A 25156-nucleotide genomic window follows, 5' to 3' on the forward strand; every position below is an offset into this window, starting at 1 on the left:
ATATTGAACAATCAAGTAACTTGAACAGTAGCCAGTAAGTGTGGAGAATAAGGACTTGCATTTATATAATGCATTCATGACCTCAAGATGCCCCGAAGCACTTTATAACCAATAAAATATTTTGTTTAGAAATGTACTTATGGCTATGTGGTAATGAGCAGATACTCTACTTTTTTGAGTTGTTGATCGAGAGGTAAATATTGACCAGAATACAGGGATAACCACTGCACTTTTGAAATAATACTTTTGCATCATTTTATGACTCAGCCAAAAGGGGAGATGTGGCTTCAGTTTAATGTCTCCTTTGGAAGGTGGTACTTACAACAGTGCTGCAGTGTCTGAGGCCTGCAGTGCCAGCTTAGATTTGTGAGCTCCAAGTCCTGAAGTCGAACTCGAACACCACACCTTCTAACTCAAAATATGTGAGGCACAGGGGACACTGTTATTTTACCAAGGATATTATTCTGATCAATTGTGTCTAATATAAGTTGGAGGAGTTCCAGAGCAGTCTTTGATTTATGCTCTTAGAGTTAAAATTCAGGCTGACTTTTTGTACTTACGACCCATGGGAGACAAAACTAATTATAAACAGTTCATCCCCAGTTCAGTGAAGCTAATGCAAATTGAGGAGCAAATGTCCAGGTGAAGCCCACATCTGGAATACTGTGGTACAGTATTGTTTTATTTATTTAAGGTAGGATATAAATGCGTTGAAAGCAGTTTAGAGAAAGTTCTTCAGACTGATACCTGGAATGGACATGTCCTCTTGTGAGGAGAGTTTGGACAGGCTAGGTAGGCAAGTTGATTGAAAAGCAGATGCTGAGAGGTCTTGGTAGGTTAGATATGGAGAGAATTAGAGAATCTAGAACTAGAGATCATCGTTTAAATGTAAAAGTGGTCCAGTTAGTCCAGGGATGTGATGAATTGTTTTTCTTCGGGTTGTAAATCTTTGAATTCTATTCCTGAAAAGTTGGTGGAAGCAAGAGCTTTTGTTTTTAAGGCAGCAATTGAGAGATTCTCACCAAGCAAGGGAGGGAGAGGTGCTGGGGGTAAGTTAGGAATGTGGATTAGAGGTTACAGTCAGTTTTGCCATGTTCTCATTGAGTAGTGGAGCAGGCTTGACAGGGGCAAACGGTCTACTCCTGTTCCATGTCTGTACGTTCATACTTTTGAGCTATTTGAAAACTTGTCCAGCAAAATTCTGCCCCTGCCCCACCAAGTCCCGTGTCATGAATAACATTTCCAGGGAATGAAGCTCCTTGCAGGGGACAGGATACACTCTGAAGAGGCACGCTAAACTGAATTGTCAGTGAACCGTTCGGACAAACATTTGTACTTAAGAAATTGAGCAACAGAATTGATTTCACATATCAGTGCATTAAAATGTGAGGATGTCTTTGTACTTGGAAACTAGAAAGAGAGTAAGAAAGCCGATGTCACAAGGAACAAGAACCTGCACTGTATTATAAATAGTGAAAACTCAATAGCTGCTTGGGAGGAAGTGACTCAGACAAACCACTCACTGATTAAACTGAGAGAGTAAAATGGAGGAAGTGCCTTTTGGTATTTCTAGAATCTTCTGACTGAGCAGACAAATGGCAGGATGTTTCCCACTTCACTATGAAAATATCGGAATGTTATGTCTGCAAATATCCAGAATTCCTATTTTCAGTTCCTGCTATCTTGCCTCCTTTTTTTTTGCAGCTTTAAGAAACTATTGGAACTGCAGGCTCCTGTAGATTATTGATGTGTTTCAATGTGGATATGTACAGGAGAGCACCCAAATAATCAAAACATTTAAAGGCAAGACAACATCCTAACTTGGAACTATATCACTGTTCCTTCACAGTCCTTGTGTCAAAATCTTGGAACTCCCTCCCTAATAGCACCATGAATGCAGCAAATACACACATGAATAACAGTGTTTTGGGAAATCATTGTACGACCATCCTGGATGGGCAGCAAATGCTGGTCTCCCCAGGAATACCCATGTCCTGTGAGAGTAATTTCTTTTACAAATCAATAAACAAATGAGGGAGAAAGAAGGATTTACTGACAAGTTCAAATGAGGTAAAATGGGGAGAGGGTTGTGTGTAATCTAAATACCACAAGAACCACTTGAGTCAAATGGCCTGATTGAACAGTGTGCTGTGATGATTGTGATATAAATACAATTCCAGAACTAAAAAATTCAGTGATGTAGAATAACATCCCAGATGGTTTATTTAAAAGTTATGGTTGTACAATTTTTAAGGTTGGAATTTCGAGTTGGGAATAGTTGGTGTATTTTCCGGCAATAATTTGCCACCCTTAAAGTCATTAAGCCGTGGTTAAATCCTCAATGCAAACAACAGATAGAACACACTCCAAGGACTATCTCAAATTGTCATGTATGTGACTAATCGTTATAATCAAATTTCACAGGTAAATGGTTGTCTTCTGGACCCTTTGCCTCCAGTAATGGCAAGAAAAGGATGTCCACCATCTCCTAGCAACATGATGGAGACGTCCATCGATGAGGGGATAGAGACTGAAGATGACTCGGAAGAGGACCCCGCCCAGGTGTACGCATCATTTCAGGCAATGCGCTGTGGCCAGAGGCGGCACACTCTGGCTGAAGTGACCAACCAGCCAATGGCAATGCCAAGCACAGGTACGAACCATTTTGTCTGGTTTTATTCCCGCATTTGCTCAAAGGATTCTTTCTGTCTGAGGTACACTTCCAAGATTGACTGATACACTCGAGTATATCATGTGTTTTATAATTGAGTTTATAGATTGAATGTTAGCTGGTAACTCGTCCTTGTGGCACAGTTGCAGCGGTGTCTACCATTTACAAGATGTGCTGCAGTGTATTGCCAAGGTTCCTTCAGCACCTCCTTCCAAACCCACAACCTCTACTGCATAGATGGATGAGAAAACTGCCACCTACAAGTTCCCCTCTAAGTCCCCCACCATCCTGACTTGGAGTTGTATCAGTATTGTTTCATTGTCACTGGTTAAAACCCAAAATTCTCCCCTCAGCAGCACTGTGTCACCCACATCCCTTGATTAAATGCATATATTGAAATAACTGTGCAGAGGCCAGTATCCCATCACCAAGTCACCCTTCGAATTCCGGGCACACAGTACACTGATTGTGACCAGCCAGCTTGGAGCCACTCCCTGAAGTGAGGCGATTCGAAATCCCCTGTTTATATCCGTCAGCTAGTGCCCCCCGATTGGCCCGGGTTAACAACCCCAACTCAAGGGTCTCGTAGTCAATAAGATCCACCTGGTTCCAATCATTACATATTTTTTAAATTCTTCCTTTGAGAGCAACAGTGCAATCTTAATCCTAATTACTTGATGTGCATCCTGGACAGGATAGTGATCAAAAATGGGAACTGTTCAATTTGATTTTGTCTGCACCCACCATAGTTCTGACTGGAGCACCCCTCCTTATTCTCACTCTTATCATAATGAGTAAAGGAACCAGAGGGTAGTGGAGGAGTCTTTCTTTAATGTAGCCAGTTGTTGCAGTCTGGAAAGCAAAGCCTGAAAATGTAGTGGGAGTAAAGTCAATAACAACATTGAAAAGAAAATTGCACGTGTACATGAAAAGAAAATATTTGCAGGGCTATGGGGTAAGAACAGAGCTATGAAAATAATTAATTGGTTATCTCATTCAAAGAGCCAGTGCAGGCTCAGTGGGCTAAATGGCCTTGATCTGTGTTGAATTTAATTCCAGATTGGCCCAACTGCTATATAAGCCCGATAGGTCTTGTATCAAGTGCAGGTATCTCCCCAGTCCATTGATCGAATAGTACGATTGATCTCCAGGATGAATGTAGTTAAATTTTTGATTTGATTTAAGCTTTATTGACTACTTCTATACTTGAGTACACCTGACAATGAGATCACAAATTTATCTTAACCCTGGTCTGCTAAGACCGGACCCTACTGCACAAGTTTCCTCTCCAGTTGCGGAGGCCTCTCTGTGAGAGATTTGAACCTTGTGTAAGCTGAGCTAACGCCTTAGTAACTACTTGTTACTTTCTGCCATTACCTTAGGCAGGACTAGAAATGTCACCACTATCTCTGTGAGAAGGGCCCAGGGTCAACAAACCCACCACAGCACTTGTCTAATCAAAGTGTAATGATTTCTATTTAACACTCAGGCTGTGTAAAATGAAGTCCATTGCACTGCTGCCTGTTGCCCTGGTAACGTTGTCCTTTTATATTATAAAGCCCTCTCTTCTGATTCCATTGCCATGGCAACCCCAGATCCAAGGAATGTGGCAGCAATTCCTCAATCCCGGCTTTGCTGAGGCATTTGTGACAGTAAATGGAGTGGGAGGACTTCATTCCATTGTTAATATATCACTAGTTCTGCCTAATGGCTGTTATCACTTATGGCAGGAAATAGTGGAAGTGACAGTGCAGGGATTTCCCACAGTTGCTCAGAACCCTTGCTGTTTAGCATAAACTGAAGAACTGTTTTACAGTTACCTTCTCTAATCACAAATTTGCATTCACTTTTGGCTGGGTCAACAGGGTTCAAAGCAACGCAGCCAACTGGATTTGATGCGTCTGCTGGCCTGTTCTGATCCTAACCTATGTATATATCTATTGCCCCAATGCAGGGAAACTGTTCACTGTAGGCAATAATCCATCCTTGGGGAGCGTCGATGCAGAATACGACATGGGATTGATGCACAGTGAGCTCAATATTCTCGAGGACACGCCATGCCCGAAAGATGTTGTACTTGTCAACCAACCAGCAGCACGAATGACTCCACCACTGATTGGCATCAGGCCAACAAACCCAGCGATGGAGGCACTGACCTCCCAGAAACGCGAGGTGCATAACCGGTCACCAGTCAGCTTCCGGGAAGGCCGAAGGGCTTCTGATACATCTTTAACACAAGGTGACTACCTACCACGCCTTTGTTACCATCTGTATGTGTGTGAGAGAGTTTTGTCGATAATATCTAGCTATGTCATGACGGTTAATCTCCACTGCACTTCCGGTATGACCTGATTGTGAAAATACTCAGGATACGTTTCTTGCAAGGCACCCAGGATCTTAGAACCGTCCGTTTCCTGTGGTGCAATATTAACCTGTTGTGCTGGACTGTTGTTCAAGGGCTGAGATCTGTCTGTTGGGAGACAGTCTGTGTCCCAATTTCACAATAGCATCAGTAGCCCAACGTGATGTTTTTAAAGGGAACTCCAGTTAAGAACCAGGGTGCAATCCAATTGGAGACCTCCCGACATTGTGAGTGGTGACCTGTTTGTAAGAAAGGGTCCCTCAAAAAGGAGGTGCCCTCTCAAGGTTTGATACATTGCTGCAAGTAAACATTGCGCACTGCTGCCGGAGTGCCATTGTGGAGGGTAGCTCAAATGGAGTGGCCAATGCCTGTAACCCTTTTGTAACTTGTGAATGCAGAGGGCATTTAAAAAGCCACGTGGAGCACAATGGTGGGAACATACCATACATTAACCCGGTTGGGATTTCGCAGACCTGCCTCTGGTCCCACCTCCTCATGCAATTGAGAATCCAGCCCTTTGAGTTCCTCCTGATTGTGTTGTGTGGAATACTTTTAAATATATCAGAATAGACATTGGAGAGTGCTGGCCATTAGACCTGTGCTGCCATAGAAACCACATCTAGCTGCCTTATGAAGATTTCAGAATTTTTTCCCTCTACTCCTCCCTGAAAGACCGTTCCAGGTTTTGGGCAGCATGTCTGAAAATGCCTGTAGTCATCGATCCTGAACCTGTGTCACACTGTCATAGAATACGTTTAACTTTGGTGTCATAGCAATGTTGATCATCACCACCATCCCATCTCATCAGTCACCCATTCCTCTTCCCATCTACTGTGTTTAACTCTTGCCACTACTTCCTTTTATCTGGTCTTAGCCTTTCCAGTTCACTTTCAAAACTGGAAAATGGTTTGAAAAGTTAAATAATGAAAAATTATTTCTAGTCAGTGAAGTTAAGAATTAATCATACCCTTCAGGAATGCAATTTGGAAACACTTATGCCCATAAAGGCTGGTAAAAGTCTGGAACTCTCCTCCTCAAATGGCAGTTGATGCTCAATGAATTGTTAACTTTGAACCTGAGATTGATAGATTTTATTTTTTGTTAAACATTGGTCTTGCGGGGAAAAATGGGCATGTGGAATTAAATTACTGGCAAGCTATCTTCTTACTGAGTAAGCTGGAAGAGCTAAATGACGTATGCTTGTCCCTATTGGGGATCGTAAACTTAGGATTGATACTAGAGCAGAAAATGGGAGACTAGTCTTATTATTTGAATGACTACTGGGATATGGCAGACATTACTACAAAGCAAGCTGGTCTGTGTATACTTGAATAAAGATATTAAATGATGTTGGATAGCACTCTGTCTCAGAGCCAACATCGTGACAGTGGCCTTAGTGATCTCCTTGTGTTGTGCCAACCTATTATCCTAGAAGAGAAAGGACAACAGGAAAAATCAACTAGAGTAGAAAATCTGGAACTGGTATTAAAACTGTCACTATTGACCTCTTCTGTCGTTAAATCTCTGATTCCTCATTCATCTTTCCTCATTGCTGACTCTAGCCACAGAAACTGTCCTCCCAGCGACAGAATTGTGTGTGATTGTACCTTTTTGACTTAGAAACAGCGATTAGTTTGTCAAGTAGCTCAGTTATTTCTTTGATTCAAATTCCATTGAGTTGACCCAGATCTTTCTGGCAACAGAAGCCTGACCTCAAAGTAGTTGCCCATTAAGTTCTAATGATCATTCTGGCATGGATTTCCCATCCCCGGTTTTAATTTCAACTGCATTAGCTCTCCCAGCGTCCAATCAACCAGATGAAGCCAGTCACACTGAAGAATTCTATCAGACAGCAAGCCAAGAATGAATAGGCAGTTTTGTCATTAACCTTTTATTAAATTTCAAGAGTGTGAAATAAAGATTGGGTATGCACGTGGGTTTAAGGCAGGAGCTGAAATGCTGTGAACAAATTTCAGAAATTAAACTATGATTATGGTTTAGTACGTGGTATCTCATTCAACAAGACTTGACTTTTTAAAATAGTTATTTATTTATTCTTTCATGGGGCATGGACCATGGACCATCACTGGCAAAGCCAGCATTTGTTTCCTATCCCTAATTGCCCTTGAAATGACAGGCTAGCTCAATTTCAGAGGGCAGTTAAGAGTCAACCATGTTGCTGAGGGCCTAGAGTCACATGTAGGCCAGACCAGATAAAGACAGCACGTTTCCTTCCCTAAAAGGCACTTAGTGAACCGGATAGTTTTATGATCACCATTACTGAGATGAGCTATCAATTCCGATTTTTGTAAGTGGAATTAAAATCCCACCAGTTGCTGTGCTGGGATTTAAATCCATATCTCCATGACATTAGCCTGGGTCTGTGGATTACTCAGTCTAGTGACATTGCCACCATCTTTCCCTCAGATTAAACTGTAGAATGTGGTGGTTCAGATCAGAAATTGATTTCGTCTGCAAGCCTGTGGAGGAGTCTGCATCCTCTGGATTTCTGTTTTATTTTCAATGCAGGGCCACTACAGGTTGCTATCAGTTTCACAAGGTGATAAAAGAGAATGCTGGCAGGTCTGCGTCATTACTGTAACAAAATGCATGCCGTTATCATCATCATCATCTGCCTGAAGCAGCTGTTTTTTTCCAATCTGCTGCCATTTTTTTGCATTCAGTACATTTCACTCTCTGATGTTCTTGTTTAAGAAGAAAGGATGTTTATGTGGACAGATCAGTAGTTCAACCAGGGAGGTTCAGTGGGACTTTGCTCCTGCATTCCCATCAGTCTGGAACAGCCCACTGGATATTTCCTCAGAGTGCAGAGGTCAGAACATTGGTCTCCTGTTGACCAAAGCTCTCTTGTGTTTGTAAGTTATAAACCACCTGTCACTCTTCATCACCCACCTCCGTCACTAGATCCTTCCATTTCTTTCTCGTTAAAGCATTTATCAAGCTTACCTTTTTAAATTCATCTGTGCTATTGAACTCAACTATTCCTTGTGAATTCCACAACATTCTACAAATAAAAGAATTTCTCCTAAATTCCTTGTTTAATTTATTAATAACTGCCTTGTTTTTACAGCCCCTACTTCAGATTTTACCCACAAGTGAAAAACATCTTCTGTTTATCCACTGTATTGTAATTGTGTGAGAAACTTTAATTTGTGGCTTGTGGTGAGTTGAAATGTCAAGCATTTCCTTCTTACTGTCCACTTTGATGCAAAGTCAGTTACAGCTCCTAAGTAACAGCAACTGTTGCCTTACTGCAGATTTAGAAAAAACCTTGTATGTAGTGAGTTACTTTGAAAATTTGATAAATGTTATGAAAGCAAAAGAAACAGTTGTTTTCACACAAGAAAACCCATATTGTTCTGGTAGTGTTGGTTGAATGAAGTTTGTTGCCAGGACATCATCAGGCCTGCTGTCGTTTGGCAACAAGGATCCTTTTACAACCGCCTAAACATTAGAACAGGCAACCACTTAATTGTCTCCAGCAATACATGTTGCAATGGAGTGTCAGTATGGCTTATGTGCTTGAGTCCTGAAGTCAGTTTCCAATCCACGGTCTTCTGTTTGTGAGCCGAGAGTGCTAACAACTGAGCTATGCTGACAGAATAACGTTTTTGGACAAACTGACGTGATTAGACCTGTTCTAAGGAATGTACGATTTGTATCGTTGGTATCTGTCCAAAACGTTGTATGTTTGGATATTGCATTGTTGTATTGCCTGTTGCCTTAGAGAGGTGAGGATTGCAAAAGTGCAGTAACATGTGTTGAAAGTAGTAAAAGTGCATCTTAATGATGCCTGTAAGATCGTGGATTGAACTGGAGCAGGGTGCTTGGAACAACAGCTGGTGGAAGGGAGTGGGGAGGATTAAGATGAAACTTGTTCTTAATCAGCGCATCATTGCTCCTCAGTGTTTGTCTCTTTAGAGAACTTGGTGTTTTCCTCTTTGTTGAAAAATGTTGGCTTATTCAGTACTCCTGTCACTTTGTCATCAGTTCCCGGGTAAAGCCTTACTGAGGGAGAAAAGTTTCTGACCTGTAGTTCCTGTTTGCACTGACAAGGAGAAGGTTCTTGAATACCCATGGGGGAAGCAAGCCTGAGTCTGAGATGAAAAATTCCTCATTAATCAGAAGAGTTAATTTACTGAATTTGAAGAGGCTATCCATTGTACTGTCTGCACCTTATTCCCCTCTCGACCAATTTTTGAAACCTGGTACACTCCTCATGGCAAGTTGATGGAGGCTGATTCCGTAAGTAATTTTAAAGAGAAGTTGGACAGGTACTATATATGCGGGTGACAAGCCTACATGATTAGAGGAATGGTGCAGAGTTGGGCAATAAACATAGCTGCTGTTTCCAAGAGGTAGTGTAAGCACAAGGGGTTGAATGGCCTCCTGTGCTGTAATTTTCCATAGTTGTGTTTCCTTGATTCAATCTGATCCAGTTGATTCCATGTTTTCAACTAGGTATTGTAGCCTTTCGCCAGCATCTTCAGAATTTGGCCAGGACCAAAGGGATCCTGGAGCTCAACAAGGTCCAGATGTTGTATGAACAGCTGGGATCAGATGAGGATCCTGATGGGTCACCAGCACCACATTTACAGAGTCTCCTCACCAGCCACCATCAGGTAAACTTTATATTAAAATCTATTCTAGTCATTCAAGACGTGAAGGAGATGTGATATTTGATACTTTTTCAATGGCTGGGCTAATCTCTTAACTCGAGCAAATACTCCTGTCATTTTTTTTTATATAACACTCAGGTGAAGATCGCAAGCAGCAACAAACCCAACTGGGCAGTAGTTTCTGTCCTATTGCTGTGGAACACACCTGCTCTCACTTGTACGTGCTTCTCCCCAAAACTGGGAAGAAACCCTTCATCAAATTGTGGAGCATTTATTGATGTGGTAACCTGCTGTGGGATTGGACAACTTGGAGAAAACAGTTCTTGAGATATAAAATCACTGCAAAATTAAGCTTAAGTCTGACGCTGAACAAGTTAATACACTATTGTATTTAATAGGTTCTATATGTATGATATTATAACTCACTGAAATATCAAAGGGGGCACAGATACCTTTGAAAATGGTTTAAAAGCCTTTGATAATTACTTCAATTTAATAGCAAATAAAATTCTTTAAAAGAGCAAGACATAACAGCAGAGTTCAGCATGCTGGGGAGTTCACAGATAATTTCATTAATCACCTCTACAGGTTAGTGGGGCCTTGGAATCAAAATTCATTACAGACAGAATTGTTGTCGGAATTACTGGTGATCATTTATCAGATTTCTTACAGTCCAAGGAAGTTTCAGCTTTTGAGAAAGTCAAATCAGGTTGGAAGCAGAAAACGCATCCACAACATAGCTCAGTTCCAGAAGCAGAAGGATACATGATCAGAGCACTAGACAAAAAAGCAAATGTTTGCTCATAAAAAGTGGTGAACACAATTGGATCATCCTCCTTAGAAAGAAACTGTCCCTCTGTCCTCGGAAGTTGAGATGGGCCCTGATCCTGGAGAGTTGGGACAGTCTCCTGGCTGTGGCAGTGGCTGGAGTATCAGCAGCGATGAGGTGGCCTTGGCAGAGGCAACATTCTGGGTCTGGTCAGCATCAGTGGGGGCAGCTTTAGCACATTTACTCCCTGATGTTGCAGCCTCTGGATACGGTTTAATGGCTGCGGAGTGTGGCAGCACCCAGTATTCACTTAGAAAATCAAGAATGGAACAGAAAATGAAATCTGTTCTTACTTTGTGTGAATTATTTCTTTTCAATCATTTATGCAATTTAAATGGCGCCAGATTATGGCGACTTATACACATTTTACTGTATTTTCATAAATAGAAGTAACAATAAATAACTACCTGGATTAGTAAAGATACCAGAGACACTCCTAGTAGAAACTGAAGATTCAAGCAATTCATGTTCAACAGCATTTGATGACGTCAATGGATATCTCATTAGAATTAAGCTTGATGCAGATGCACATGTCACTGTCCTGTCAAACTAAGAAGAAACAAAAGGTAAAGCGAATATAAGTGAGTCTACTTGGCACAGGAGGGACAACTGTCGAGAGCGTGACCAGGCTGAAGTCCCCCAAGGAGCATGAGACAGTTTGGATGTTTACACAATTCACAATCAGCCATTCTCCCATTTGAGACTGCATCCATGTCCTGGCCTCAGCGTCCTTAGAGACCAACACCCTCACCTAATCTTAAGAACAACTGGTCAAGAAAAAAATACGTTGTGGTTTCAATGGCCTTCCCAGAGTCATGGAGATGTGAGAGTCCGTCAATGAGGAGGGTTGTGGAGACTCGGTGTGGGGGCTAGTGTCAATGTGAGGGGGGAGAGTTAGAGTATGAGGGAGGTGTGTGGGGTGTGTGGTGAGTAACAGTGTGGGGGCTGGCGTTGGGGGGGGGGGGATAGTGTGGGGGGTGTGTCAGAGTGATGGGAGTGTCAGTGTGAGGGAGGAGTATGGGGTGGAGTGTTAGTGAGTGGAGGGGGTTGGAGTGTGGGTGGAAATGACACTGAGAGCGTAGTTAAAGGGTGGAGTGTCAGTGTGGAGGTGGAGTGTGGGGGGGTGAGGTAGTGTTGGGGGGATATGTAGTGGAGAAGTGTTGGGGGGGTAGTGTCAGTGTAGAAGGGAATGTGGGGAGAGAGTGTCAGTCTGGAGGTGTGTGTCAGTGTAGGGGGTGTGTGTCAGAGTATGTAGGGAGTGTCAGTGCAGTTTGGTGGGTGGGAAAGAGTGTCAGTCTCTCTAATCTCAGTCTGTAATCTTCCTCCCTGTCATTGTAAACCTCCTCTGCTCCTTCTCATATTGTTGCATCCAGATTTTAACACAATCATCCAACAGAGGCAGTGTTTATAATGGCCTATATACTCTCCAACTTGGAGACTCTCTGCTCCTATTCCTAAAGCCCTGGGTGCCTGTTTAATTCTTTTTCATAACCATCAGTATTATCACGCACACATACTTGTCCATCCCACCACCCCCACACTATCCCTTCATGACACATTCCCACTGGTGGGACATCTTTCTGCTGATTCTTCTTATTTTTTCTGTGACGGCTCCATCTCGTTCTTGGCTGTAAGTCAGCTTTGAACTTGCATCTCACTCCCAGCCTTAAAGTGCCTTCCATGTGCTCATGTATTCCAAATATACTTCTGATCTCCTCCTCTCTCAAACCTTCCACATTCACCTCCACAGAGTGGACTGAAATGTCTTTGCCTGTGTTGTATGGCACAACGCCAGTACTTTCTGCTGCAACTCGAAATGCCACACCTCAATTAAACCTTAGTTTTGGTTGAACCTGCCTCATCCGTGTATTGCTGTAACTGCAAATTGAAAGACAATCATTAAGCAGACTGTGTAAAACAGAACAAAAAATCTCACTGTCATGTCTTTTGTTATAGGATGAAGCATCTCATCAGCAAGAAAATGTAGCATTATTCCCGAATGGAGTTCATCCACACGTTTTGTCGCGGCGCCAGAGCCTGGAAACACACTATTTGCAACACCGATTGCCGGTATGGTATTTTATTTATAAAATTTAAGTTGTAGAGTCATTGAGGCCTACAGCATGGAAATAGACCTTTGGCCCAACTTGCCCATGCAAGTTTTACAATTAACATAGTCTTATTTGCCTGCATTTGGTCCATAAGCCTCCATACCTGTACTATCCATGTATCTGTCTAAATGTTTCTCAAATGTCAAAATTGTACTCGCTTCCGTTCCAGACACTCATCACCCGCGGTATTTTTTTTTTTAAAAAATGCCCCTCTTGATCCTTTTGTATCTCTCCCTTCTCACCTTAAACCTATGCCATCTAGTTTTAGACTCCCCGACCCTGGGGAAAAGCTGTTGGCTATCTGTCCTAACTATTCCTCTCATGATCTTATAGATCTCCGTAAGGTCACCCCTCAGGTTCCTACATTTCAGCTGAGGATTTCTCTACCCTAAGGCAGTGCATTTTGTTAGGAATAAACAAAACCTGGTTACAGATGCATTTGTCCAAAAACACACAATAGCCAGCAGTCAGTCTGTGGCCAGGGAGCCACACCCCCTTGGTGCTGCACTCCATAAAGTATTAGTAGGAACTATGTCAAAAGCCAATTCACTCGTGGACGTATTGGAACTTGGTGGAGCAATGAGTTTTTGTCCCAATATCTTTCTCCCCACAAACAGAAAGTTCATTGATCACCCCAGCACTTTCTGACCTTCATTGGCTCCCAGTCTGGTGGTGGTGAGATTTATAAATCTTTTGTCCTTTTTAACTTTGTCCCCAGTTAGGGCCAACCATCTGGAGTTGGGTGTAGCTGTTTAATATTGAGAAAATGGGAAGTTAAATACTTCGAGGATGCAGAGGCCAGTATAATATGATTCGTATACAAAATTCAAAAGAAGAGATTGAAGTTTTCTAAATCACTTAGCAGCATCGAGATGCCTTACATTTGGGTTTTTGTGTTTCTGGTATCCACTCAGAATGTTGCAGGGGCTGAGGGCAACAGCTATTTGTCAGCCTTTGGGCAACACTAACCTTGTTAAGTTTTCAAGCCTCTTTCATTCATAGAATCATAGAACCCCTACAGTGCAGAAAGAGACCATTTGGTCCATCGGGTCCGTACCGGCCTTACCATACAGCCCGTGTTTACCATGGCTAACACACCTAGCCTACACATCCCTGACCACTACGGACAATTTCAGAATGGCCAATCCACCCAACCTGCACATCTTTTGGACTGTGGGAGGAAACCAGAGTGCCCGGAGGAAACCCACGCAGACACGGGGAGAATGTGTAAACTCCACACGGACAGTTTCCCAAAACTGGAACTGAACCCGGCCTCTGGTGCTGTGAGGCAGCAGCGCTAACCACTGAGCCACCAAGCTGCCGTGGAGTGTTAATGAAGCTTTATTCCGTTATCACTTCAATAAGGCACTCAGCTCCCTTGTGGTTATGTCCTTTTGATTCAAATCTGGGTGTTGGGCAAGAAACCCGAGTCTCGGCCCTGAACAGCTGTGTTTTGGAAGAATTCAGATGTTAGCTCCTGATAACATCAGCATGAGGGATCCCTGTATATTGAAGATTAAACAGCAAACCACAATCAGAAGCTCACTGTCCAACTGGGAATACACTATTCCGTACGCCGTACATCCACCTGCACAATCTCTTCTTTCCTTCCAAACTGCCAACTGAATCCCTCTACCGAGAGCAACAAAACATATTAACTGAGAACCCATGAGAGGAACACTTACTGACTGTTTCTCTGAATTAGCTGTGAGAACACAGCAGTGTGGGATTACAGTCTACTGTGCATGCTGCCAAAACATGGGAATTATTCTGTTTGAGGTATTGCCAGACCCATGTTGAGCATGACTCAGAATATTATAGTGTCATTTGGGCTGTTAACGTGAAAGGAAAATCTGTAAGCTTTATAATGAGTGTAAGGATGAGAGGGAAAATTAGTTTTTGAAACAATGCAGAAGGAAAATGATGCTGCCAGACCGGCTGAGTATTTCCAGTATTTTCTTCCTGTTCACAAAGTTGTCACTACAGCAGCAGTTTTTAATCCTGACTTCCCCACAGCTGAGAAAATCCCAGAACAATGACAGGAGCCCTGTGCTCCACATGGGCCTGGCCTGTGCTCTGTGCGTGTTGTGTGGGCGATGGAGACTGACAGAGGCAGAATATGTGGCTCAGGAGGCAACAGGAATTGAAGCTGTGGCTGGAAATCTTCATGATAAACCTGGGGTGGGCTGAAGTGCCTGAATAAATGCCCACAAGCCTCTTGTTTAACCTGCAGTTAACTTTCATTCAACATTGAGAGGAGTGAAACTGTTCACTGGGGCGAAAGGACTGAGAGCCGAGGGTTTAGATTTATTTTCTTCATTAATTTCTTCACTTTTATTTTAAATTTACTCATGGGATGTGGGCACCTCTGGCTAGGCCAGCATTTATTACCCATCCCTAATCGCCCAGAGTCAACCACATTGCCGTGGGTCTGGAGTCACATGGAGGCCAGACCAAGTAAGGATGGCAGTTTCCTTCCCTAAAGGACACTAGTGAACCAGATGGATTTTTAATCATCATTAGATTCTTAATTCCATATTTTTATTGAATCCAAATTCCACCATCTGCCATGGTGGGGTTCGAACCCACGTCCCCAGAACATCAGCCAAGTTTCTGAATTAATAGTTTAGTGATAATACCAATAGGCCATTGCCTCCCCTATGAGCTAGCCTAAGCTCAAGGGAAATAATGTGCAGGAATACAGGGAAAGGCAGGGGAGTAACACTAAGTAGATTGTCATGCAGAGAACAAGCACAGGAATAATGGGCCAAATGGCCTACATGTGTTGTAACAATTCTGAGTGAAACACATTTTGGCACAGATGGAAACAATGTGTGTTTTTGTATTTACTGTTCACTCAATGAAAATGTTAAGATTATTCTAGGAATAAAGAGTACGTTGCTTGTAAACTAGAGTATTTTAAAATTAGATCTGCAGTTTTTTAAAAAATGATTAATTCATCATAATTGAGTCTTCCGTGCTCACTGGTGCCATTGTCATCAGTGATTCTGAAGCAGGGATGTGGAAATGAGTATCTCTTCCTCAATTGCTGTGAGGTGGATATTTTCAAAAAAAAGAAAAATGCAAAAATCAGGTCTATAAGGTTTCTTACCATTATATTCTTTCAATGAATGATGATTTCCTTGTAGATATCTACAGAGGTAACTTAAAACTTCACATTCTTTTGTCGAAATTCTTTCATGGCTTCATCCCTCCGTCCCCACAACCCTATCTTGCCTTGCTTCAATTCTGGCTGACTGTGCAAGTTTCCTTCTCCAACCAGCACCCCTCTCTTTCCATTGGAAACCATCTCTTTACTTACTGAAGCTCACATCTACCACACTTTTCTGTCCATAGACCTCTGGTAAAGTACCTCCGTGATGGAGGGGTGGTGCGATCTTGCTATATTGAAGGTGCTGTGTGAATGTAAGTTGTTGTTGTTGTTGTTGTTGTAATTAAAATTCTGTGCTATCACTTTTTTTTGAAACAGAACCCAAGCTTATTGAACAAAGCACAAAACAGCTGCCCACTGTATTGCAAGGAAACCCCCAGGAGTCTGGAGCAGCAACTCCAAGAACACAGGTGAGACCTGCCAACCTTGCTGTTCAAAGAAGCATCCCATGTCAAAAGTTTGTATCCCTGACCCCAAACGGCAAGTAACTAGCTCCAGCCCTTGTATTTGGAAAGTTGTGAGAGTCTCCAAATCAGCACGGAGTAAATCCAAGGCTTTCCCCTCAGGTGCTGATCTGTGGTATTATTAGCTTGTCTCGATCACCTTGTGTATCTTCACTCTAAATCTTTAATCTCCCGTTTCAGGTTACAGCAGAAACGGCTGATTCTCCACAAACAGTCGCAGCTCCAGGCTTACTTTAACCAGATGCACATTGCAGAGGGTTCGTACCCACAGCGAGCCCAGCAGATGCCCTTACCTCATCCTGAAGCCCAGCAGCAGCAGCAGTTCAGCATGGCCCAACCTCTGAGCCCAGTGCCGGAGCCCTCCGAACAGATGCAGTGCGAACCCTTCCTCAGCCAGCACTACAAGCTTCAACTCTCACTGCAACAAACGGCATCAGGCCAGCAGCCCACCCCGCCTCCACTTCAGTCCCAAGCTCGCCTTGAGCCACCGCAGCAACAAATCCTTCAGTACCCCTACCAGGCCTGTGAGATTGTGGGAGCCAACCCTCCAGAACCCAGCTACCCCGAACACTGTCCATACACTCTGGGCCAAACCCCGCAGGCTGCCTTGACCTTGTCTGAAAGCCAGGCATGCGGTGCTACTTCTGATTCACCAACCACCTACAAGAACATCACCATCCCTGAGCTACCAGGGCTTTTTGACTGTGAGATGATGGAGACGGTTGATACCCAACACGGAGGTTATGTCCTCGTGAACTGACTTCAGTCTTTTTAGTTTTCTTTTCAGTGTTATTTCACCGAGAAAGAAGGGATGAAGAGAACAGGGGTAATAAAGAGGAAGTCAGTTTAGTTTGTATATTCAAGAAAACACTAAAGTTGATGATCTTTCCTCCTTAAAGCATTAAGCGGAGAGAATAAAAATCAACAGTGTAGAATTGGCTTGGGCCGGTTCTCAATTGTTGATGTAGCTGTGCTGTGGTCCTGTTGGCCCTCATGTATGGGTGCTGAGAAGAATGAAAGAGGCAGGAGAGGCGACTCTTAAAGGAGCAAACGCACTTTCCCAAGGATGGTACCAACTAACCAGACCAGACAATAAGCACATAACACTAAATAGGAAGGAGACAGAAGCAGAATAAAGTGTAATGTTTCTGACAACACAGCAATATGTCAACAGAGGGGGAGAAAAAAAATACTGGAGTTGTTGAAGAGCTTTGAAATTCCTGAGAATGGTATTACCATCCAAGTTAAAGATCCTCATTAATTTACTGAACATCCACTCACCTCCCACAAATCCTGGCCATTGCCATCAGCTTGAACTGCCTGGGGAATGTAACGCTTTCAAGTGGAGGCAGTCCCCTCAAAGGGAGAAAAGCTCATCTCCCTCTGAAGTCTGGCCATTGTTTTCACTAAGTTGGATGTTCACAATGCCTGACACTTACATTTCACACCAGAGGATGATCCTGGGTTGCATTTAGCACTAGGAAGGACGTAATGTGGAAATATAGAAGAAAATTTTTAAAAAGTGCCTCCTACGGGGGCATTTTAGCTGTGCACACCTCTGGGCTCTGGAGGTGGTGATTAATGTGTTAGTAGTTGTTTCAGTGTTTGCTTTTCAAGGAATAACTCATTGTAACTTTGAATTTCAGATATGAGTTGCTGGTTGTTTATTAAAAGCTTTGTACACTTTACCTAGGGTTTTAGAAGTTATACAAGAAATAAGCTTTTGAAACAAAAACCGTTGTGTGAAGTGTGATAGTGCTGTGCCTTTTTGCTTCTTCTTAATTTAAGAAAAACAAACACATTTCTGGAAAACAATTTGGAAAAAACAATGCCCCATTTATACTCACAAGTTAACCAAAGTCACTTCATAGTAAGTACTTCTGGTTCCACTATGTGGAACCCAGGCCAATGTTTTACTCTGTGTTCCTTTTTAAGTCAATCTATATGTAAAGAGTAAAAAGCAATATTTATTAAATATTTTCAAATGACATTTGTACCATACATGTACCATGATTGATGTTTTGCGCACTGTCAGAATAATTTGACCTTCTCTTTTCCTTGTTGAAATATGATATTGTCAGGGATTGATGGTGAAGTGCTGATTTGACTAGATTGGATGGCTAGCCCAGGCAGCCCTATGATTACGCTTGTGGAAAGGAAATTCTGGATTCTACAGCCCCTCAAGGCTGCCAGTCCATGGTGTTGGATCAGTACTTCACCACGAAGATTTAGCAATGTTGAAATTACCATGTAGAAGATTGTACCTCAGCATTTACCCCGACACCCATTGTTAAATGGCTCAGCAAGCAGAAGGTTTGGCAAGCACACAAGGAGTTGTGCCTCCAATACAAATCACGCGGCATACGCTGTGTTTGTGTTTTGTTTGTGATGCTGTAGTGAGTCAGGTGGTCAAGAGCCACAACAACAATGCCAACTTTGCCAAGTTGCAGCTTCACCACAAAGCAGGAACATTGCCAGGATTCAGATTAGTTGCTCTTTTTTTTAAAAAAAGTGTTGGAACACACCCAAAGGCATCGTCCCACTTTTGCTGCCTTTCTCTTTGCTGTTGCTGTGTTTCTCTTGTTCCATTTTCATTTCTGTTTGCATCTCTATGTAGGATGGCAGGTCAACGACACACAGTCTGTCTCATCCACGATGCCCAACACTAATGTGTTTCCATTGGCAATGATCACCCAAAAGGTGAATTGTGCAAAATTTTGGTCTTCCATCTCTCAGTTATCCCACTACTCCCCCATTCCCACATGGTCATATTTCATATGCTTTGAAAACCCTGCAGGCCAAAGTTTCCTTTGTGGTGGGGGAGAATGTATCTTTCTGACCTCCTTTTAGAATGCTCCCTGCCCTTTCTCAACTAGACATCAGGTACACCGACTCTTCCATGGCTTATACCAATTTATGCCGAATAGAGTGTGCAAGTCATGTTGACCGATGACATTCTCCCTCTTTAAACAAGGACTTCTCCTCAGTGTTCAACCTCAGGATGGACCTGCTGAGACCAATGAAACAGCCAGCCTCCATTTCCCCAACCACACAGCACTGGCAGTTACAAGTGTTCAAATCCTACCTATGTATTCAAGAAAATTACAGTTCATTGAATTTAAGCACTGTTCTTCACATTAGTTTTGATTTTCATGTGTTTTTTTGTTTGCAAAGAAAATTTGAATCTTGAAATTCTGCTAAGCAATACTAGCACCTGAACCCCTAATATGTTTGAATGTCTCTGTTTAAAGCAGAGACAACACATTAAAACAATGGATGGAGGAAACGCATTTGATATGAATATGTCAGTTTCTAGGCCTTAACAAAGCATTCCCTTCCCTGGCTACTATCCAGCCAATACTTTGAGATCAGGAAACTCCACTGGTGCAACAAGAATTATTCCACAATGCCTTTAATAGTATCGTTTTCTTCCCCTGAAATATGATTACTTTCCTGCGGTCGGTCGCGGACCTTTGATCGAGCAGTTAGAAGCAGGATTTTAGCCCCTGCTGTCACTGCTTGGAGGCTGGCTTTCAGTTCATCAGGATCCACTCTGAGACAACCTCTAAGAATGAGAGCCTCTGAGTTCTCTCTACCTCGGTGTAAATCCATAGGCTGTCCCCTATTACACTTTAGCACTGTTTCATCGGTGTATACAAGAAAGGCTCTCATGTTCAAAATTCAAAACTGACGTGAAGGTACACATGTAGTCTCTACATGTGTAATCTCATGTTGCAATTTCTTTTGGTGAATGTGGGAAGGTCACCAAATCTCACATTGACAGGTTAATCCCTGAGCAAGTCTCACTCAATACCAGTGTAATGGGTAGCAGCTAGCCTGAAATCCTGGATTGGAAGGGTCCAGCTACTGCTCAGGCTAATGAAAGTGGAGATCGAGGCTTTGATCATTGGGTCCTGTATGGTTTAATGCTGTAATGCCTTTGCCCACTAGGTTAACGCAGAAGTTTGTCTATGGTCTTTCTGTTTCTCATTTAAGGAACTGAAATAAAAGTAACTATACTCCAGTGTGTGTGGGCTGGCTTTGGCTATCAGACTCTGCTCTTTTTCAGAATGATAAAACAGTAATGGAGGTGAAGAGCAAGGGATTTCAGTACAAGAGAAAATGAGGCAGGTCAATTAATTGTTAGCAATGCAATTCTAAACAAAAAGGAAATTGAAAGGCGTTCTGAAGAAGGGTCACTGGACACTGAAACATTAACTCTGCTTTTTCTCCACAGATGCTGCCAGGCTTGCTGGGTTTTCCCAGCAATTTCTGTTTTTGTGGCAATGCAATTCTGTCTTTATCTGTACCCAAGATATTTAGTTTTCCCACTCCTCTGCTTGTGTCTGCCAAATAACCAAAGGGATGTTGGTACATCAGGAAGGTGCATTTCAAGACCAGAATGAACCTATCCATAAACTCATCCACAATCCAATGTCTTTTACTTTCTCACCTATTAACAGCAGTGAGATGACACAAGCTCAGTGTAATAATCTTGTAGTGACTTTGATTTCACTTCCATTCTCCATTTTGTAAAAACGCAAAGAAGTCTTCTGTCCAGTTTCTGAATTTGATGTATAAAAATGTGTATTTTTACCTTTATAATCTTTTAATACAATTATGTACTTTGAAGAGACTTTGGTGCAACGTATAAGGGGTAAATGTATACACAAAGATAAGTGCAATACGTGTGGTACATAGGATGCATTCTGTTAAATAGTTGATGCTTCAGAAATGCACTAGTTCTATATGCTCTTGATGTATGTAAAAGCTGCTTTTTTTTACAATTTGGTAATTAAACAATAGTGTTTTGTTTCTACAACAAAGAAATGTAATACACATTACGGACCTTGTGAAGAAAATTGCGCGCTATGGTTACAGAACTGTGTATTATAATTGTGTGATGCTGCCTTTTTTTGTCAATGTTACTCGAAAGGAGAGAATCGGCAGTCTTCAGTACCTCAAGAGCAAGTTTTCGTACGATGTTGAAATAATGAGAATGACATTTTTTTTGAATTACTCAGCAGACCTCTGTCCCAGACCGCTGGAGAAGTTGCTGCTGAGATTGTGGCAGTTTGATAAGCAATCTTTGTACTGTTAACCAAAGGATAATTTAAATAGGTAATTTACTTCAAGGATCTAACTGAATACAGTTCATGTACTGGTCCAAACCCCAGTTTGATTGAATCAAGAATAAAGGCTGTAGTGTTTTGAGCAATAACACTGAGTAATTGTCTTGTGTAACAACAAGATGGAGTGACTGCTCATATTTCTTGCCCTACTTTGAACTTTGTTAGGTATTTCAGCAACTCTCCTCAAAGTGCTGATGCGTACTAGTGCAGGGTTCCTCAATTGCTGGCAAGCATCACCACAAGGGGCCACTCTTCATATTTGAGTGGAGAAAGTGTAAGCCATTTATCTCAAAGGAAAGCTCAACCGAGCTCAGCGCTAGCCTCACATATAGGCTGTCCTGGGGAAGGGTCGTTTGAGTTTGTCCCATGCATCCACTAATAGTAGCTTGGGTCAGTGGGGCTGCATATCTTCCCCCAAGGAAACATAAGCTTTTGCCAACCGTGTAGGGTTAGCTCGGAGCTATGAATTGGGGATGGTAGAAGCTGTGATTTTCTTTCCATCGCCTGAATGACCAGGAATCTTTCCCTCTCCTACTGCCTGCTTTTGGCATGTGGCGGAAGAATCAAGTTTGAAGCTCAACCACCTTGGCTGAATAATGTGTGCCTTCCTTGGCCAGTGTGTCCTGCAGTGGACTTGAATCCCAGAGCTTCTGTGCCATTTAGCTTCCCAGTCAAAATGTAATTGGAATAGTAGTCACAAGACCCAGGCTAATGCCTGAGAAATGAGAGTTCAAACCCCACCATGGCAGCTGGGATAGTTTAAGCTTCATTAACCAGTAAAGTTGAACCACTTCAGGTTCATTAATGCCCTTCAAGGGGAGGAAGACTGTATCCTTACCCAAAATCACCTACAGGCTTGTCTCCTGACCCACAGCAATGTGGTTGACTGACTTAACTTCTCAGTTGTATCAAACACAGAAAAAGCAACAGTGACAAGTGGCTTATCACTCCCTTCTCAAGGCCTGTCAGGGGTTTACCTAGACATCCCTAGAATTAATTTTCACAACGTGGCACAGTGCATACCTCAACAGAATGTCCTTTTTTTCACTACCAGTTCCAGACAATCTGCTGCTTTAGGATCTCTGTCCTGACTTCACAGACCTGCACAGAAATTCTGTACTCAAACAGCCCAAACAGAACAAAAGTCAGCATTGTTATTAGACATGGAAGGCTTTTAATACATGGTGTGCTGTCATGTACTTTAATTTCCATTTGCATGCCTGTATGTCCATTGGAGAATTTTTTATAGATGGGAATGTCACCATGTTGAATAAAGATTTTCCCGTATTTAATATCTCAAACAAACCAGAAAAATAAACCTTAAATATTATGGAACATACCCAATCATTTTCCATACAACTCAGCAAATATTCTCCCAGTTGAATGACAGGTGCACTGATAGTTCATAAATGATCAGACAAGTAATGTTATTAATAGTGTTTCTTTTTTAAAAGAAGCAAATGTATCTGCCACTCTCCTGGCAGGCCAGTTGAAATCTTGTGGAGGTGTTCATTTCTGTGTCACCATTTAAGTCCACTTGGCAGGAATGGACAGCAATGTTTCACTTGCCAAACAGGTTAGCGATTGTGTTTCCCACTAATAATGATGACACATGGCAAATGCTACTTCATTGTCCTACTGCATGATATTACCAGAAAATTGAGCTGTTTGTTCTTTTGCTGTGAGTAAATAGGCTGCTGTGCTTTTCTGTGTATCAGTGAAGCATTTTGAGACATCAGGAAGTATTGCAAGGTGCTATATAAATAGTATCATCAAATAATTATAATTACTGCGTAACGGGAGTCCATTTGGCCATAGCCCAAATACTAGCTCACTGCAAGAAGAATTAAACAAGTCCTATTGCCCTGCTCTTTCTCTGTGGTCTTACAATTATTCTTTTCCCCTTTCATGTATCCATCTTCCTTTCAGAAAGCAGTAAATGAATTTACCTCCACCATCTTCCAGGTCTTAAAGTTTTCTTTATGCAGTGAATGGGTTTTCTTATGTCACCTTTAGGGGTTTTTTTTGCCAATCACTCTAAATCTATATCCTCTCATTCTTGACCCTTCTGCCAATGGGACCAGGTTCACTCCAGCTGCTCTGCGTTGACCTCTCATGATAACACCTATCAAGTATCTTCTCTGTCCTCTCTTTACCAATCTGTCTGCATAACAAATGAAGTCATTATCCCAGTAACCATCCTTCAGAATCTTTTCTGCACCTTGCTCTTTCTGAAAGTATAGTGTCCAGAATTGGAGACAGTACTCATGTGTACACAACAAACCAAAATATTCAAGTTTATTCTTTTCAAATGTCTCTATCATTGCCCTGGAAGCAGCAGACGTAGACTGTCAGATCTGTATAGACTGTAATCACTAGGTTTAAGATGAAACTAACACTGAGGAGAGGGATAGTAGGAACTGCAGATGCTGGAGAATCTGAGACAACAAGGTGCAGGCCTGGATGAACACAGCAGGCCAAGCAGCATCATAGGAGCAGAGAGGGAAATGCTTCTGCTTTCATGGGTGTTTAGGTAATTTGGTCTGGTCACGATTGTAATAAAAACTAAAAAGAACTGTGGGTGCAGTAAATCAGAAATAAAAACCGAAGTAGCTGGAAAAGCTCAGGATCTGCGAAGAGAAATGAGAGTTAATGTTTCGGGTCTGATGACCCTTTCTCAGTATGTCATGCACAAAATTCGTTAACGTGGGGACGCAGAGAGATAAAGCTGAGACTTTTGCAACGCACTGGCTCAGGGCTGCACCACGCCGCAGTTCCACTTCATCCTCTAGCTCATTGGCTGTGCTAACAAGAAACTTTTTCCTTTGAGACATCAAGGCCCACAAGATGAGATACCCATGGCCCTCTGGAACCTTCCTCCCCTTCCATTCCCTCTGACTCCATCCCATCCCCCAATCCCCCCTCCTTTTGGGTATTCACCATCCCTCCTAACCTTCCGCTGTCTGATGCTAAACATTCTGTACTCAGCAAAGGTCTCAGCTTTATCCCTCTGCGTCCCCACCTTGATCAATTTCATGCACGATATGCTGAGGAAGGGCCACCAGACCCAAAATGTCAGCTCTCTGATTTCTCTTCACAGATGCTGCCAAACCTGCTGAGCTTTTCCAACCACTTCTGTTTTTGTTTCCATTAACGATTGCAACTGACTGCAGAGCTCAAATAATCTTTGAAAAGAGAATTCTCAGCCATCTTCACAATCGGTTCAATTAGAAGTGATTCTGCTCAAGTTTTTTTTAAAATTCATTTGTGGGATGGGGACATTGCTGGCTGGGCCAGTATTTATTGCCTGACCCTAGTTGCCCTTGAGAAAGTGGTGGTGAGCTGCCTTCTTGAACAGCTGCAATCATTGTGCTGTAGGTGGACCCACAATCAGTGCATTGAGTATAGGAGTTGGGATGTTATGTTGCGGTTGTACAGAGCATTGATTAGGCCGCTTTTGGAATACTGTGTTCAGTTCTGGTCTCCCTGATATAGGAAATATGTTAAATTTGAAAGGGTGCAGAAAAGATTTGCAAGGATGGGCCAAATGCTGGTAAATGGGACTAGATTAATTTAGGATATTTGATTGGCACGGACAAGTGGACCAAAGGGTCTGTTACCGTGCTGTACAACTCAGTGACAATGCCCTTAGGGAGGGAATTCCAGAATTCTGACCCATTGACAGTGAAGGAGCAGGAATATATTTCCAATGAGGATGGTAAGTGGCTTGGAGTGGTGGTCACACGTATCTGCTGCCCTTTTCCTTCTGGATGAA

The 25156-nt window shown here is 42.4% G+C and overlaps 1 protein-coding gene across 2 annotated transcripts in view; it reads left to right on the top strand.

Annotated features, from left to right (window-relative positions):
• Nucleotides 1–21470, top strand: part of sik2a (salt-inducible kinase 2a) — a 135737-nt gene extending 114267 nt beyond the window's left edge. For both annotated transcript variants that reach the window (XM_048615514.1, XM_048615515.1), the window contains 6 exons: nucleotides 2425–2653; nucleotides 4626–4910; nucleotides 9516–9676; nucleotides 12459–12572; nucleotides 16104–16195; nucleotides 16430–21470. In XM_048615514.1, the coding sequence (XP_048471471.1) occupies nucleotides 2425–2653; nucleotides 4626–4910; nucleotides 9516–9676; nucleotides 12459–12572; nucleotides 16104–16195; nucleotides 16430–17009 (1461 nt within the window). In that variant the 3' untranslated portion in view covers nucleotides 17010–21470. The remainder of the gene's footprint in view (nucleotides 1–2424; nucleotides 2654–4625; nucleotides 4911–9515; nucleotides 9677–12458; nucleotides 12573–16103; nucleotides 16196–16429) is intronic.
• The last annotated feature ends 3686 nt before the right edge of the window (nucleotides 21471–25156 follow it).

This window comes from Rhincodon typus, chromosome 32, assembly GCF_021869965.1.
Source record: "Rhincodon typus isolate 14 chromosome 32, sRhiTyp1.1, whole genome shotgun sequence".
NCBI classification, from domain to species: Eukaryota; Metazoa; Chordata; class Chondrichthyes; order Orectolobiformes; family Rhincodontidae; genus Rhincodon; species Rhincodon typus.